Genomic DNA, 15,584 nt, shown 5'->3' with positions numbered 1-15,584 from the left:
AGAACCAAATACTTCACTTTTTGCCTTTCCATCCAGAGCTGCCATTTAGAATTGAATTTCGAATTTCTCCGATAAAATTGCATTTTATGTACATATTTTAATATATGAAAGCCTGCTTTGGAAATTTCCCTTGAAGCTCAAGAAGATTTAACAACAGCTCACACTGCGATGTTATATTTTATTCGAAATGAGAAAACTTATTCGAGCTATTTACCAGCATAATACTTACGCCATGACATCTTTTGATTTTCAAATGATAATTTAAAAATACAAATTAGTTTATTTATTGTGTATGCAGATAATTGGTAGAATTCCGTGTTGAAATTTGGTTAGGTATTAAAAATAAAACACTTTTATTGGATTTAATTCTACTTATATATTTTTTTAATTTATGTGACGCGTTTTGTTTTGTTAGGACATTATCAAACTAACTTTAATATTTAAAAAGTTTCCTTGTAAACAAACAATAATTTCCATTTGACGATAAAGATGCATATTAGAGTTAATAGCTTATGGTATTATTACACAAATATTGAGAATTTTTACTTTAATACTTCTTGGTCTACATAAAAATCCTCATAAACTATTTGCACTTTTATGCACCTATTAGAATATAAGGAAACTTTGTAAATATTTGAGTTTGAAAATGTTCTTATAAAACGAAACGCTTCACATGTATTTAAAAAAATAAAAATAGAACTTAATCCAATAAAAGTGTTTTATTTAAGATACCTTACCAAATTTTAGTAAATTAGTAGTTTTAAACTAATTGAAACAAACATTTCTACGCTTCGTATTACAGTGGTAAGCGGTAGGTATGCATGATATCCCAGATTTAATTTCAGACGAAATTGACATGAAATATTGAAAAAGAACGTTTAATGACGACAATCAAAAAGATACTCAACTAGCTTCTGACTGAAGCTTAAGAAAAATAAGAAATTGTTTTAATGTAGGTACTTTTATCAAAATGGTAGTTGTTTGAAAGCAATTAAATTACAGAACAAATTAAAACAAAAACAAAAACAGAAACATAGACACAACTTAAATATTGACATTAATAACTTAAATGTCGTTAAAAATATGTATGGGTATGGTCAAATACAATGTTAAAGGTGTCATATAAAAATAGTTTGTTGAAATAAAATAATTTTATTTAAAACGCTTAAGTTCATTAACTAATCGAAAAACAAACTATATATAAAATGCAACAAATTTCACAAGCATCAAACGAGAAGTGGAGATGATTTTAGCTTTTTTAAGGTAAAACTGACTGGAACTTAAATCAACCTTTTTTTATAAAGACTGAAGAGCGTTCAATGAATTGCCAGGAAGTTTTATCGAAGCAAAAAACATGTAAAGAATCAATCAAGTCTAACACCAGTTTGGGAAATTGATTGTTAATTTACATATAAATAAAATACAATTCAATACAATAAAACGTATTAATGAGATTAACATTTTCCAGTCGTCAATGCCAGAGGCGCTGGCGTGCAGCATGGCCGACGCGGAGCCAGACCTCAGCACCTTCGAGAACAAGAGTGGCCTGGCTGAGGACATGAAGTTCTTGGCAAGCATGCCGGAGCTGTGTGACGTCACCTTCCTGGTTGGAGACACGCGCGAGCCGGTGTGCGCCGTGAAGGCCGTGCTGGCGGCCAGGAGCAGGTAAACATATTAAAAAACATGCCAAAGAATTCGTCCCATACAACACCTGCTCAAACAACGTATGAAAAATAATGCGCATTCCAAAGCACATAAGTTCATCAAATTATTAAGACATTACTTGCAAAACCCTAACACAGATTTAAACATGACCTACCAAACTCACGTGCAATTCCTTTTCGTCATAACATCTTTGGTCTTTCACAAAATCCTAATTCTCCTAATACCAACAGAAGGTAAAATCGTGTGCATAAACCCTACAACAAGAGTTGTGTGGCTGAGGACATAAAGTTCCTGGTCAGAATCCTAAAACTGTGCGACAGGCGCAAACCGGTGTGCGCGTCAAGTCCATGTTGATGGCAAGGAAAAGGTAACCGTATTATGCAGACCAGTAATAAACCTGTATGGTAAAACGATGTATGATAGGTGCACAAATGTCGAGATCCGTGAACTGTGTAAGGCTGAGATGTGCATTATCGACAGAATCAAGAAAGGAGTGCTGCGTTAGTTTGGACATGTAGAGCGAATGGACAACGAAAAAACGGCTAAAAGGATCTACGATGCGAATGTTAATGGATGCAGAAAACGAGGAAGACCGAGAAAGACATGGCACGATCAAGTCCATCAAATACTTGAAGATGGATATGTCAAAAGTACGAATAATCGGCGTGCGTGCATAAAAAGATGTATGAATGTAGAGGAAGCGAGGTCTGTATGCAGACATTTCCTGAAGGAATTTGAATATTGTCCCGCAAAGCTTATATTTTATCCTCTCTGGGTTTTTTAACCAGCGCAAATTTCGAAGATGTTAGAATATTTTTTTACTCCCGAAATAAGCGTTGCTGCCGCATCAAATATTGATTGAAATTGATCAGTTTAGTATTTTGGGAGATTTGTCAATATTAAATTTCAGTTATATTGACGCGAAACCATAAAAGCATTAACAAGAGTTTTGACGGCGTCTATTGAAATATTTCTCTGTGCAGATTTGATTTGTCGGAAACGTCACTAATCACTTTACTACGACCGTCCGGGATTCTACTTTTATTTTATATGCATAACTGTATATGTCATCCACTTGGACGCTGAATAATAAAAGCTATAGTAATATTAGCTAATACCACTGTGCACTGATTATAGTTAAAAAATCAATGCTGAGAACAATTCAATTTTTTTATCATTTCTTAACATAATTTCATTATCGATGAACGTTGGTGTAAGCTTATAAAATTGTTTGTCCAAATAGCACGTTGGTTTAACATGTGGTATTGGGCGTTGTGGGATTTGAATACTAGTGTAATTAGTGTCCTGGCAAAAAGTCGAGTACGGGTCGAGTTCTATTAGCGCATAGGGCAGTGCATTGATACATCAATTGCAGGGTATCTTGATAAAGATAAGGTGATCAGTCTTACGTTTCAGGTACCAGCCCAGGAACTATGAAATATTCTAGTGTAAAAACACCCTGTAAAATAAATATTTCATTTCAACCACGTCAGGAATCGAACCCGAGACCTCTTGCATGGTTAGTAAACGTGCTGTCCATTACACTACGAGGCTGACATATTTATTAACTGCCCACGTTTAAATAACAATAAAGACACTAAATACTTTGTTTATCAAATCGATTTAATAAACAAGATTCCGTAGAGAAATAAATCATAATAAATAAACAATCTACGGCGCAAATTTAATCTGTTTCTCGACAAGTCTATGACAAGTTCTCAAATACCATAATTCTTTCTATAATGATATTTAAATCTAGGTTTTCTAAATCGAAAATAATCCCTTCAAAGTGGGTAAAAGCACGTTCACGTATTACGAAAACAATATTCCTCCATAAAATATCGACTTTTATTAGCAAAACGGTGTAACAAACTACTTTTTATTATTATAGTTGTTTGCATGTAGAAATTTGCTTTTTAGAAATATGTAAAACAGTATATTGAAATAAAATGTTACATCCCTACTTTAAATAATAAGTAGAGGAAAAGGTAAAGTAGGAAGGAGAGATCTTATGATATTGTGTTTTTGATACTCTTTTATGTTTTTTTCTCCGAAAAACCTCAATTATTTTACATTCAAAATGCCCCAGTCAACGTTTAATAACGTTGAACCTCTGAGATTAAAAAAATCATCTTCGCAATATGATTCGAGATCAAATTTCATTTGAAAAAGTAATATGAATTAAAACCTTGTTTAAGAAAACTTTAATTTCAGTCCGTTCAAGCGGAGTTCAATCTTTTTAAAAGCGAATAAAAATCAAGGATAATATAACCGTTTTTTATTAATTTTTAGAAGCCAACTGATTATGGAGTCAGAATAAAAGCGTATTTAAATCTGTTTTACTCTTTTTATTTGCGGACTTGGCATAATTATTTTAATTTTAATAAATTAATAAAGTATCTTGCCGTTAAAATCTTTAGTTTTAAATTGTCGAGGAAGCCAGAATAGTGGTGTTGTCTCCATGATTTTTCGCACCCAACGGTACATAGGGCACAGTGGCGAACGGTGACTTTTTTATAGGTAAGCTTTATTTTTTTTCATAATTTGTACCTGCATGTACATACATACATATAAGTAATCTCGCAAATGAGTGGAGGAGTATAAAAAAAAGTATATGCAGGTACACAGATTCTTTTTCTATGGTTTTGTGTAAAAACAACTTCATCTCTTCAGCTCCAGTTTCACCTGCTGGCAACAGAAGACGCAATACCTACTTATTTTTTATCAAAATAATTTTAACCAATAACCCAACAAACAAACAACAATTAATAACTTTGCGTAATATGTAGGTATTTTCTCCATTATTTTAAGACAGTACATGTATGCAAAAGTTTAAAAAAAATAAAATATGTTAAAAAATAAGGATAATAAAATAAGTATATTCATAATTCCTTTTTGTTTGGCATTGCTTAAAAACACCGTATATTTGTTTGTAATTTACATTTTATACTGCAAATATTTAGGTACTAATATAAAAGAAAGTAAACATTTTATTGTTAGACGTCACTCCCATTATGTACACAAAAAAATAATCTATTACGAAATATTTTTTTTTTTTCTGAAAAATTAAAAAAAAACAATAATATTAGAATGAAATTAATTTATTTATGCCAAAATACATAATTTTAACTTTACATATTACATTACATAACATAACGTAACAATAACATTCATTAGAAATATTCGCAATAATATTGCAACAAAAATGTCACGTGACCGTTGTGACCGCCGCGCTGCGCTGCGCCGCGCCGAGCCGTCAGCTTCGTTTCCTTCTAAACTGAGAATGAATAATGCAATAAATTGACGACACCGAGCGAGGCGCCACTAGCTAAAACGCGCGGACTAAAAAACTGGCGTCATATGTCAACAGAATACTATCAAACAAAAATGGTCTTCAGGAAATAACGCTCGAAATGCTACTCTCCAAATAGAGAAGCTTGAAATAATATCTGTAATCTGCAAGTGAACTTAGCAAGGAAAATATACGCACTGGGTTTTTGAATGTTAAAATACAGTATACATTTTGTATTGAAAAATAAGCTGCAATAATCGGAACCGGGCAATGCGCTGGGTGCGCATTTAGCAGCTTATATTTATTTTTTGAGGAAGATATAAACAGTGACGTTAATTTGTAATAAATAAAGATTATTTTATTTATTCTCCTATAATTAAAACTACTGGAAAACATTATTATTGGTAGTGAAATATAATGGTTAGCTGCGAATAATCGATTATATGGACGGTTCGCCCCTGATAGTGCACTACAATGGTACACCAATCGCAGCGTATCTTGATCATTTTTGATACGCGATGGTTAGATGACCAGTTTGACGCTTCAGGTGCAAGTAGGGACTATGAAATGTACAAGTGTAAATATGTCATTTCAAATAAAAGTCATGTCATCTACGAAGGGAATCGATCTTTAGAACGCGCTTAAACCACGAGGCAGACAAACCATATATTGATTTAATATATAAATATCCGACAAACAGTAATTATATTTTTATCGGTGTCGATAGTCGACTGGGCATCTCGATTGCTTTGTCATAATGCTATTCTTGAAAACCCTCCGACAATTTAATAACAAAGACGAATGAGAAAGTGGCAACACTAATAAATACGTATTTATCTATGGCCTATAGCTCTCATGTCACACGTTAACTTTTATTGTTTCTTGTCAGACTTCTTCGTTGAATATTTTGTGTCTGGAACATTACGAAAAAATACTGGAAAATATTTTACTGAGACACTGCAACATTTATAATTATTTTTTGCCTTTGACATAACTAACATCTACATGTTATTAGAAATATTTTATATGCATTAAATGGATTTTCAAAACATATTGTATAATATACTAGTATATCTCAAATACAACAAGCGATAAAATAATTTTTAAATCATGTTTCTAGTGAAACTTTATTTGATAATGGATTGAAAATAAATGCAGTTGTATTTTTTGCACATTTGTTGATACGTCATAATTATATTACTGATCATTCTTGTAAATTTTCACTTAAGTACAACAAAAATATACACTCGCCATTAAAACATAAATGCCGAGCTTTTTACAAGAAGGTAATTTGACAGCTGAAATTACGATGTCGCATTCGATTGTCAATGTCGAGTATTTTGGAGCACTCGAGATAAAGTCGATTGGTTTTCAATCGACTGCATTCGTAATGGTGGTTCAAGAATGCGGTCACTCATCGAATAACGGAAGTTGCATACGATTCAAAAAGAGTTATAATTAAAAAAGAAATAATGTTTAAGGCTTTTTTAATGTGAAAAATCTCTTTAGTGTAGTCTCTTAGTAGTAGTAATTTTTTTTTAGTGACGAGGCGCATTTTCTCGTTAAAAAGTACGTTGATAAACAGAATATGAGCTACTTGAACAAGAACTACCAGTGAAAAGTCGATCAAAAACAACTTCGTGAAATATTTAACTCAGAACCATATTGCGCGATAGTGGATAACTGTTTCATTACGGAGGAGCATTAACATAAAGGTAGCAATAACATTATCCATTTTTGCTAGATCATCAATGGCCAAAGTAAGAACTTTAATTTTCATCAAATTAAAAAGTAGTTTTGATAACTAGAATGGCTCCAAAAATCAACTGATCTTGTACCGTGTGTTTTTTTATTATGAAACTAGCTCATGTCTCGTATCTACAGCAATTTGCCTTCAACAATAAGTGCCTTACAGGAAAACATCTGACGTGAGATAGCAATACAAATCTATGCGAGCGAGTTTTTCATAATATAAGGTCTCGATTTTCAAGAGAGTTTGCAAAAAACGGGCAGCTCGCTCAAAATATTTTCAAAACATAAATCCGCATCATAAAGAGAGGTCTCAGAGAATGTCCTCACGAGGTTTTCCCAGAGCATGAATTATGTCAAACCCAAAACCCGTTGACTTTTGCCGAGAAACATCTCTCATTTATCGCACCGAGAGTGTTCAATATTTTCGAAGAACGTATTAAGCTCTCACGGACAAAAAATATTTTCAAGAAAGGAGTTAAGGACTGGATTTTCCTAAGTGGGAAGGATTTGAGTGGGAAACTCTTTGATGATTTTCCAAATGCTTGAGTTAAATGTCAATTTAAAATATTTTTTTAAAATTATTTTTTATATATTTCTAATACTATATTTGTGGTGATATACTCATGTGTCTGAGTTATATAATTGCTCGTCCCATCTCAACACAGGACTTTTAATCCCATGGAGTTGGGACTTATTGTCTCAAAAAATGTACACTAATCTTATGAATGTAAATAAATAAGTGAAGGTGTGGTGAGAGACAGAAAGTTCCTTTCGTCGTGTTTGGTATAAGATATTACACCGTTAGATAGATTTTTTTACCTTTTTTTTTAAATAAATTTTTGATGATGAAAATAAATAAACGACATTTAATACTCTAATCTTGGAATTTCTAATTTATTTAAAGTATCAAATCTGCCGGTGGACATCCTTGTATAATGAGGGTGGACAAAAAAAAAGATAAATTACCAAAAACAAAAATTCGATTATCTCATTTAACACATTATTTAGCCGAGCGAAACAATTTGACGCCTACTCATTTTGGAACTGTGTTTTATACTTTTTACTCCAACGTAGAAATGGTTGCTTATAAACAGGCGTATATGGCTATTTTCAACTGTGCGTTAAAGACTTTACGTAAATATTATACAATTTTGGTAAAAGACACAATGTGTTTTTTTTTTTCTACGTTAATGTAAATTTTCATATTTTATTAAATAAAATGTTTTGTTGCCAGTTTAACTAAGTATCATTTATTAGCCTCTAAAACATAAACGAAAATTTTCGCCAAAGAACGCAACATGGAATTTTCGCTTACTCAAAGAATAACTGTAAAAATACTCGTATTTATTTACTTTACACGTAAAATTAAGGTTACATTTTATATCGTCAACGCTCATTAAAAGTTCTTGTTTGTGAATTCTTCGCATGCAACCACGGGGTGGTATTTATGAAATTTCAAACTATTTCCTTCAAAGCAAAGGCCTCCTAGCCCAAAATACTCGTGTTTCCGTTTCCTTTTGATACTATCGCTGAAAGCATTTTCAGGACCATTGAGCAAATAGCGACCCGCCACATGAAAACTCTTATCTATGGACACCACACGTCATCAATATGGAAACAAAGTGGAAGCCTATAAATGAAACCTCCCAAACCCCTTTGGAAGCGAAATTCGAAACGACTGCTCAGGGCAGATTTCATTTTTAAGTGGTTTTTTTATTGTTTTAACCGGGAAAAAAACGTTCATTGCGTTTCAATTATTATATCGTCTACACGCCATTTCAAATTGAAAATATTCATCGACATTTTGAGTACGTTTAATGTTAGTTGACTAGGCTAGATTCCACCCTCTATGGAGTTATATAAATTGTTTATTTTTGGATCACAGTGACGAATTACATCACAAAATACCCAGGTTCATGAAAAATCGCATTATTTTTTTCATGTTCTCACCGGGAATCGAACCCAGAATCTTCCGTCAAGTGACTTAGCCTTTGAACCACGGAGGCCACCTCGTTTGTTGCAACTGAAACGGGAAAAAATCTAAAAGGTTTTATTGAAGTCTGGGCATTTACGGGGCTTATGATCTGTTTGTATCTGATCAATATTTTAGGAACTGTGATGTTTAAATAAAGTCAAAATTGTGAATATTACACAGCACGTAAAATGATAATTTAAACCAGACAATGACATGCCATGAGACTTGTAAATGCCTACACTTTTATATTATCTTACCAAATACATTTGATTATGTGATGTGATTATATGTTTGATATGAATCGATAATTTTTTTTACGAAGAATACATTTATGAGAAATAAATATAAAATTTAAGGCATATCCAAAGATTATATTATTACAAGTCGTTTACTGGTTTAATTAAACAAGTTAACTTTGCGTGATACTCAGCATTCTACATACGTTGAAATTTTCAAATTTCTTCTATTTTTAAAAGTCTGCCTTAAAACTGGTTGTTTCTAGTTCGGCAGACTACACTGAAGCCATGGATATCTATTTCCATAAAAGATGTAGAATCTAAATATGTTTTAATTTTGTAAAAAAAACTATTATTATTGTAATCATTTTTATTATTGGTTTCTTTGGAGCGATGTTCCAAAACTTTTATTAATATAAAAAAGATTAAAGCAATTTTTTCTCCTACTAAGAAATACCTGTGAATATTTTTTTTGGACCGGTTTCTTGATCAACAATATTTTGAATTGGTCCAAAAGTATTGGGTTTCAAACATAGCCGGAAAAATATTATTTTGTAGAGGCCATATATTAATTTTGACATGCGTTACGATGGTTAAAATTTAGTACTTGTCTTTAAAAATTTGAACATACTAAAAATATTGTTGAGAAACGTGTTTTCTCTTAAAGACAAGTATATTTTAATACAGAAAACACTTTTGGAAATTGAACACATTCAAGCATTATTTGTTCACAGGAAATAAAATTGACTAGAACCACTTATGTTAAGTGGTTTGCAGAAATCCGTATCGAAGAATTGAATGAGAGTTATCGTTGTTTTTTGTAACAAATTGTTTCATCGAATAAGTCAATAGCGTAAAACGAATAGCTTATTGTTAATCATTATCTACTGAGTCCTTGTTCTCCACAATCAATGGCGAAAAGTATTCAAAGGGTCCATTTTTTAAAACTCGATCTCGAAAGGTTCAAAGTTATTTAAATCTTCTATCAATATGTGTTGACCTTTTTTACTGATTACTTATTTTAATATTTTCGTACAAGGTGCGTGTGCTCTCTTTTATTTTACAATAATTATTTATCGGTCGCCAGATCTCTATACCGACAAAAAGGGATGTTATTTTTAAACTTTATTTATTTATTAAAAATACTTTTTATCCGGTGAGGCATTGATATTTTAAATGTATATACTAGATGCGGCACTGAGCACCCTTCTTGTGTTCCATTTAACTGAGGTTCCGGAACTTATACTGTATTTGGTGGAAAAACATACCGGTCTTGGTTTGTCAACAAAAAACTGAACGAAAGTAACATTTATTTATTTAGCAGAAACAAACAGTCGACAATGATATAATAACATTAAAAAAATACGGTTTAAAGACAGACCAGCAAAGTTTCTAAATAAAAATCATGCACATAAAATTGTGGTACATCAAAAGGGCAAGTTTGTGTGTATTTGTTTGAGAGTATGTGTAGAGGTGTGTTTATGTGTATTTGTGTGGGAGTACGTGTTCAGGTGTGCGTTAGCTCGAGCATCATTAAATAGCTAGTGGGAGCGTATCGCAGCCAGAAAGAATAAGTCTTAATTTATTTTTAAACTAGCTGAACCCGGCCACGCTTTACCGAGGCTTTGTCTGATATAAATTATTAGGGAAGTAAATAAAAATAGTCTAGCAACTATGCATTTACCGAGAAAACACATTGCTTTATTGAATATTTTTAATAGCGTTGCAGTGTTTATGCTGTGGAATATGAGGAAAGAAAGTAACTTATATTTTTGTGCAACAACTATGGTGAAGGTGTATAGTGAGTTTTGCATGTTGGTTTGATTGGTGTCCTGACGAAGAGATGGGTACGTCTCGAAACCAATAGACATAGAAAAGTCGAAAAATTCGAAAAAAGTCGGTGGTATACAAATATTTAATAACATTTAGTAAAACTAACTTTGGCTAAAATTTATAAAATGGAAGCACCGTGTAGAATTGTCATTCAGTACTTATTAACTCTGACAGATTATGAGTTAATTTAATACGCGTAGAATGTTCTGTTTTCGTTGAAACTTCCGAATAAAAAGCATAAAAAAACTGCTCTTCTGCTAAAATTGTATGTTTTGTAAACATTTTGAGACAATCCATTGATTACTTTCCGAAATTTGCGGCCTCAAACATACGGAACCTAAATTTTTATTTTAGTCCTGCCGGAACATTGGCTTGCCTGCTATTAGTCGGTTGAGCAAACGTTTTTTGGACTTTTTTGAGCTATTTATACAGGGTGTTCTGTAAACCCTGTCACATCCAAAACCACGATGATCGGTATGAGCAAGAAGACATATTGGCACATTAAAATTAATTTTTAGAACGAATAAAATTTAAAAAAATAAAATATTAAAAAAAACAAATGGTTGCTAACTTGTGCAAAAGAAACGAGCAGGGGGGAGGGGGGAGTTTGACACACCGTTAACCACGCGGCCGTGCCTCCCTCGCTTCTCCCCTGCAGAAGTAAGCAACCAATTGTTCTTTTTAATATTTTATTTTTACAAATTTTCTACGTTCTAAATTTTTTTTTAAATATGCCCATATGTCTTCTTGCCCATACTGATCATCGTGGTTTCGGATGTGACAGGGTTTAAAGAACACCTGTATATTCATATTAAGGGTTGGTGTTTTGCTTTATCTCCTTATGTGATTTTTAAAAATATTTTTTTTATTGTTATTTGCTTTATTATTTACCTTGTTATAAACTTCTTTAAATTTATCTTAACTTTTGAGATCAGGAGGGATATATTAATGTGGGTGAATTAGGAACAAATTGTCTTCTCTCATACGATCACTGAATCAAATTCAATTATAAACACCACTCTCCCGCTTCCATTCCAACGAAGTCTACTATATATTATTGTGTCTTTCTACTTTCCTTCATAATCATTTTATTATTATAACTATGTTCTTAAAACTACTATGTCCATAAAAATTCCTATAGGGGGTATATATATAAATATGATTTTTCTTATAAAAACCTTTATTAGCATAAAAAAAAAAACAAAACACACATTTAAAAAATGGAACGCTTTAGGTTGAACTTACCAAAAAAAATTCTGACTGTTGTGTTCGGCAAGTTTACAAAATATCATAAAAAAGAAACAAAATAATACAATAAATAGAATATTAAACAAATGTAACGATTGAGAAAACTTTAAACTAGTAACAAATAAAATAAATAATAAAAACAAATAAAAAAATAAAAAAATAAATTAAACAAATACGGTAAATAAGTATAGCGTTGAGTTCACGGTAAACTGGCATTGAATATTAGCCTTTTTTACTCTACTGCGCGTTTTGCACTGCAGTGTTGATGAAACATGGCGCAACAACGCTCATTTTTAGAATTCAATTTTAACCTATCATCATATGAAGCATCATCTCTATTTAATTATACCTTAGTGGAAAAGGGTGCAATTCAACAATTTAGGTAAAAACCAGTGTTGAGCAGAAATGTTTTACATAAGTATAAATAATGGAATACGATATTTTTATAAATAAATATTCGAAATGACAAATAAAAATAAAAGAAAATAATTTAAAAATTACATAAAGTCAGTTGTTATTATGGGGGCCGGGACAATATTGGTACCCACGGTAGGCATTGCAACATATTAACCAGAGCCCAGTAGGTAGCCCTTCGGCAACTACACTTGGACCGAACCATCTTCTAGGAATTTAGCAAAAACATGTGTTTGCACATGTGCGATACTGCAACAGTGACTAGTGACTACCGAACATCTACGAGGGCTACCCTTCGGATATTTTTATCTGTTATGTCATCCATAGTGTTGAAGTGCTTTATCTGTTTAGTTTTTTATTGTTTACTTTTTAGCACAAACACCTTACAAATTTACTATTATGCTCAATGTTTGTTTTTGTAAATTTATTGATAATTTTAAGTTGCCAGAATTTCACTCGTCCATGCACTTTGTAGCTGCCAGACGATTAGTAATCTAGCTTCAATAGGTAAATGTTATCAACTATCAAATTTACAAATTTAGTTAATGAGGTCTAGAATTCCAACCGTCCATGCGCTCAGTAGCTGCAAGACTTGTTGTTATCTAACTTCTATTTTTATAAATTTGTTTGTTTTATATATTTTTTTTAAATATTACTAAATCTCTTAACTTTATTGACAAATAAAAAAATAAAAAAATGTAAATAGGGGCTAGATTTCTTATTGTCCATGCGCTCTGTAGCTGCAAGACGTGCTGTAATCTAGCTCCTGTATATCATAATTGGAGACGAAGAACAAGAATCGTAACCGTCCATGCGCTTTGTAGCTACAAGACGTGGTGAGATATTTATTTATTGTACGGCGCCCTTGAGGTGATTTTCACAAAAACGGCGCTATGTAAATTATCCAAAAATATATATAGAGCGAGTGCCTCACATTAGTAAATGTGCCATGTATATATGTGTGTACACATAGAGTATATGTGGCGTAACCAGTAAGAGAAGGAAGGCTTAAATAACAAACAAATATTTACTTTTATTATAATATTATCTGTCAAGCCCATATTAATTTTATATTACTTACTCTTGTGTTACTAAGATATCACACTAGTTTACATACGATTCAAGGCTTGATATTTCTTTCTTATTTTTTAAGCGATGAAATGATATTTTTAGTGATCTTCAAATGGACATTTTCACATCGGATTAAGAGTGTGAAATTCGTATAAACTATGCCAGATTTTAATGAAAAAATATTTATCCTTGCTACGCGAATAATGAACATGACGCCATTACAGCAATAAATATGTATGAGAGAGAGCACGACGACAGAACTCGTAACAAAAAAGAAAGAGAAGCTGTTCTGTGGTCGGTGTTAGTGAGAAAAGAGATTCAGTCGGTTATTGACAGAGATGGAAGATGCCCGCACGCACGTAAGATGAATGGCGTAATTATGATTTTCTATTTATTCTTCTATAACAGGGCAAGATTGCATGGTTATTTTTATAAATTATGAAAAAGGAAGTATTTATATATATGTTTTTTATTTCCAATCTCTGAGCGTTAGAATATTTTGTCTTCTGCTTGTGGTAAAACAATGCTACATAACCGCGCGCAAAGGAATTATTCGCCACAGTCTTTTAAGAGTTAATATCAGTTCTGACAGTGTGACATTTATAAAACCTACATGTTTATAGTAAAATGAACAAGATCTACAGAAAAAAATATTTTTGACTTATGATTTTTTAGTCTCGATATAATAGATGGTACTCTCTACCCTATACATTGTTCAAATTTTTGTTTACAAGGACATGATTCAACCCTCTTGAGAGTTGAAGGACATAGACATCCACAAGGCTTATGATCTGTCATTGGGTGGTTTAAGTGGCCACTTTACACACTGTGTAACATTCACCATTCTGCCTAAACTTATACATATATATTCCTTCAAATCTTCAAGGTCATAAGTCCCGTAGATGTCAAGATTTCTATATTCACTTCTCTAAAATGTCATTCATCTCAGTTATAATATGTTAAAAGTACATGTATGGTTATTAAACATATTTCCTCTGTACAGTCAACTTATTCTGTAATAATTTTAAAATTAGTAGTCGGTCCAAACATATTTTAATCACATAAACAAAACATGTATTATTATTTATTTTATTAGCTGACAATTTTAACATCCCAAGCTTTTATGTACAAATTTGCATAGTGAAAATGAATCGTTGAGTTACAAAACCTATGGCTTTCACTTGGAATATGAAAATAAATGTTCCTTTATTTGTTCGGAATAGGTATATTTTATTTTTCAACATGATTGTTTTACAATACGTTAGCATTTTAAAATTTTCTGTAGCAGTTTTGCAGAGCACGAAGCACAACTTTTCGGCTGCACGCTGTTCACGATAATCATCTATCGTACAAAACGCAAAGAATTCTCATCAGACAAAATAAACTTTCTCCAGTGACGCTTAGCATGCTTACTAAAAAAAGATAGATCTACACAATCCTACTGATAGAACAACAAAAGCAGTGCTACAAAAATTCTGTCACCACAAAATTATTCCAGTTTATTTCGTATACCCTTAGGTATTATTACCAGCGTTTTCCTGTTAACGCTTATACTACGGATCACGTGGTACTAGCTATCGCGCCTGCAGTGCCCCTAGCGGTGAAAAAGAACAAACATTGGTCATGTGGTAGACGAACTGAACGGCATTATGGTCATTATAGGATTGCGCAATATTACAGGAACACCATTAAAATACAGAAGGTTTATTTTATTAAAATATTCAAAATACAAATGTTTGTCTGCTGCTTCAGTCAGATATTGATTCTGTAATATGTGGTGCAAAGCCAGCTACCTAGAATTTTTTTTATTTTTTTTAATTTCTTTTTATAGAATAAAAAAACCTTTCTCCTTTGATTACAAAATAGAAAATATTAATTTAGATGTAGTCAAGTCTATTAAGGACATCAGAGTTATCATGGACTGTAAACTTACCTTAAATGAACATATTGATACAATGATTAGCAAGTCACTAAAACTTTTGGGTTTTGTTAGCAGGAAATCTAGTAACTTTACTAATATGTTCATGGTTAAAACATTATATTGCTTACTTGTTTGTCCTCTTTTAGAATATGCATCCGTGATCTGGTCTCCCTTCTA

At 32.1% G+C, this 15,584-nt stretch overlaps 1 protein-coding gene across 1 annotated transcript in view; it reads left to right on the top strand.

The window, feature by feature from the left end:
• The first annotated feature begins 1,471 nt into the window (after positions 1-1,471).
• Positions 1,472-15,584, top strand: part of gprs (speckle type BTB/POZ protein) — a 59,303-nt gene continuing 45,190 nt past the window's right edge. The window contains 1 exon segment of the mRNA XM_088229412.1: positions 1,472-1,665. Coding sequence (XP_088085538.1) covers positions 1,475-1,665 — 191 coding nt within the window. The 5' untranslated portion in view covers positions 1,472-1,474.

The sequence above is a fragment of the Micrasema longulum genome, unplaced genomic scaffold, assembly GCF_059751315.1.
Source record: "Micrasema longulum isolate JH-2025_06_02 unplaced genomic scaffold, ASM5975131v1 h1tg000051l, whole genome shotgun sequence".
NCBI lineage: Eukaryota > Metazoa > Arthropoda > Insecta > Trichoptera > Brachycentridae > Micrasema > Micrasema longulum.
Note: the sequence above shows the minus strand (reverse complement) of the source record. Positions and strands in the feature narration are given on the sequence as shown.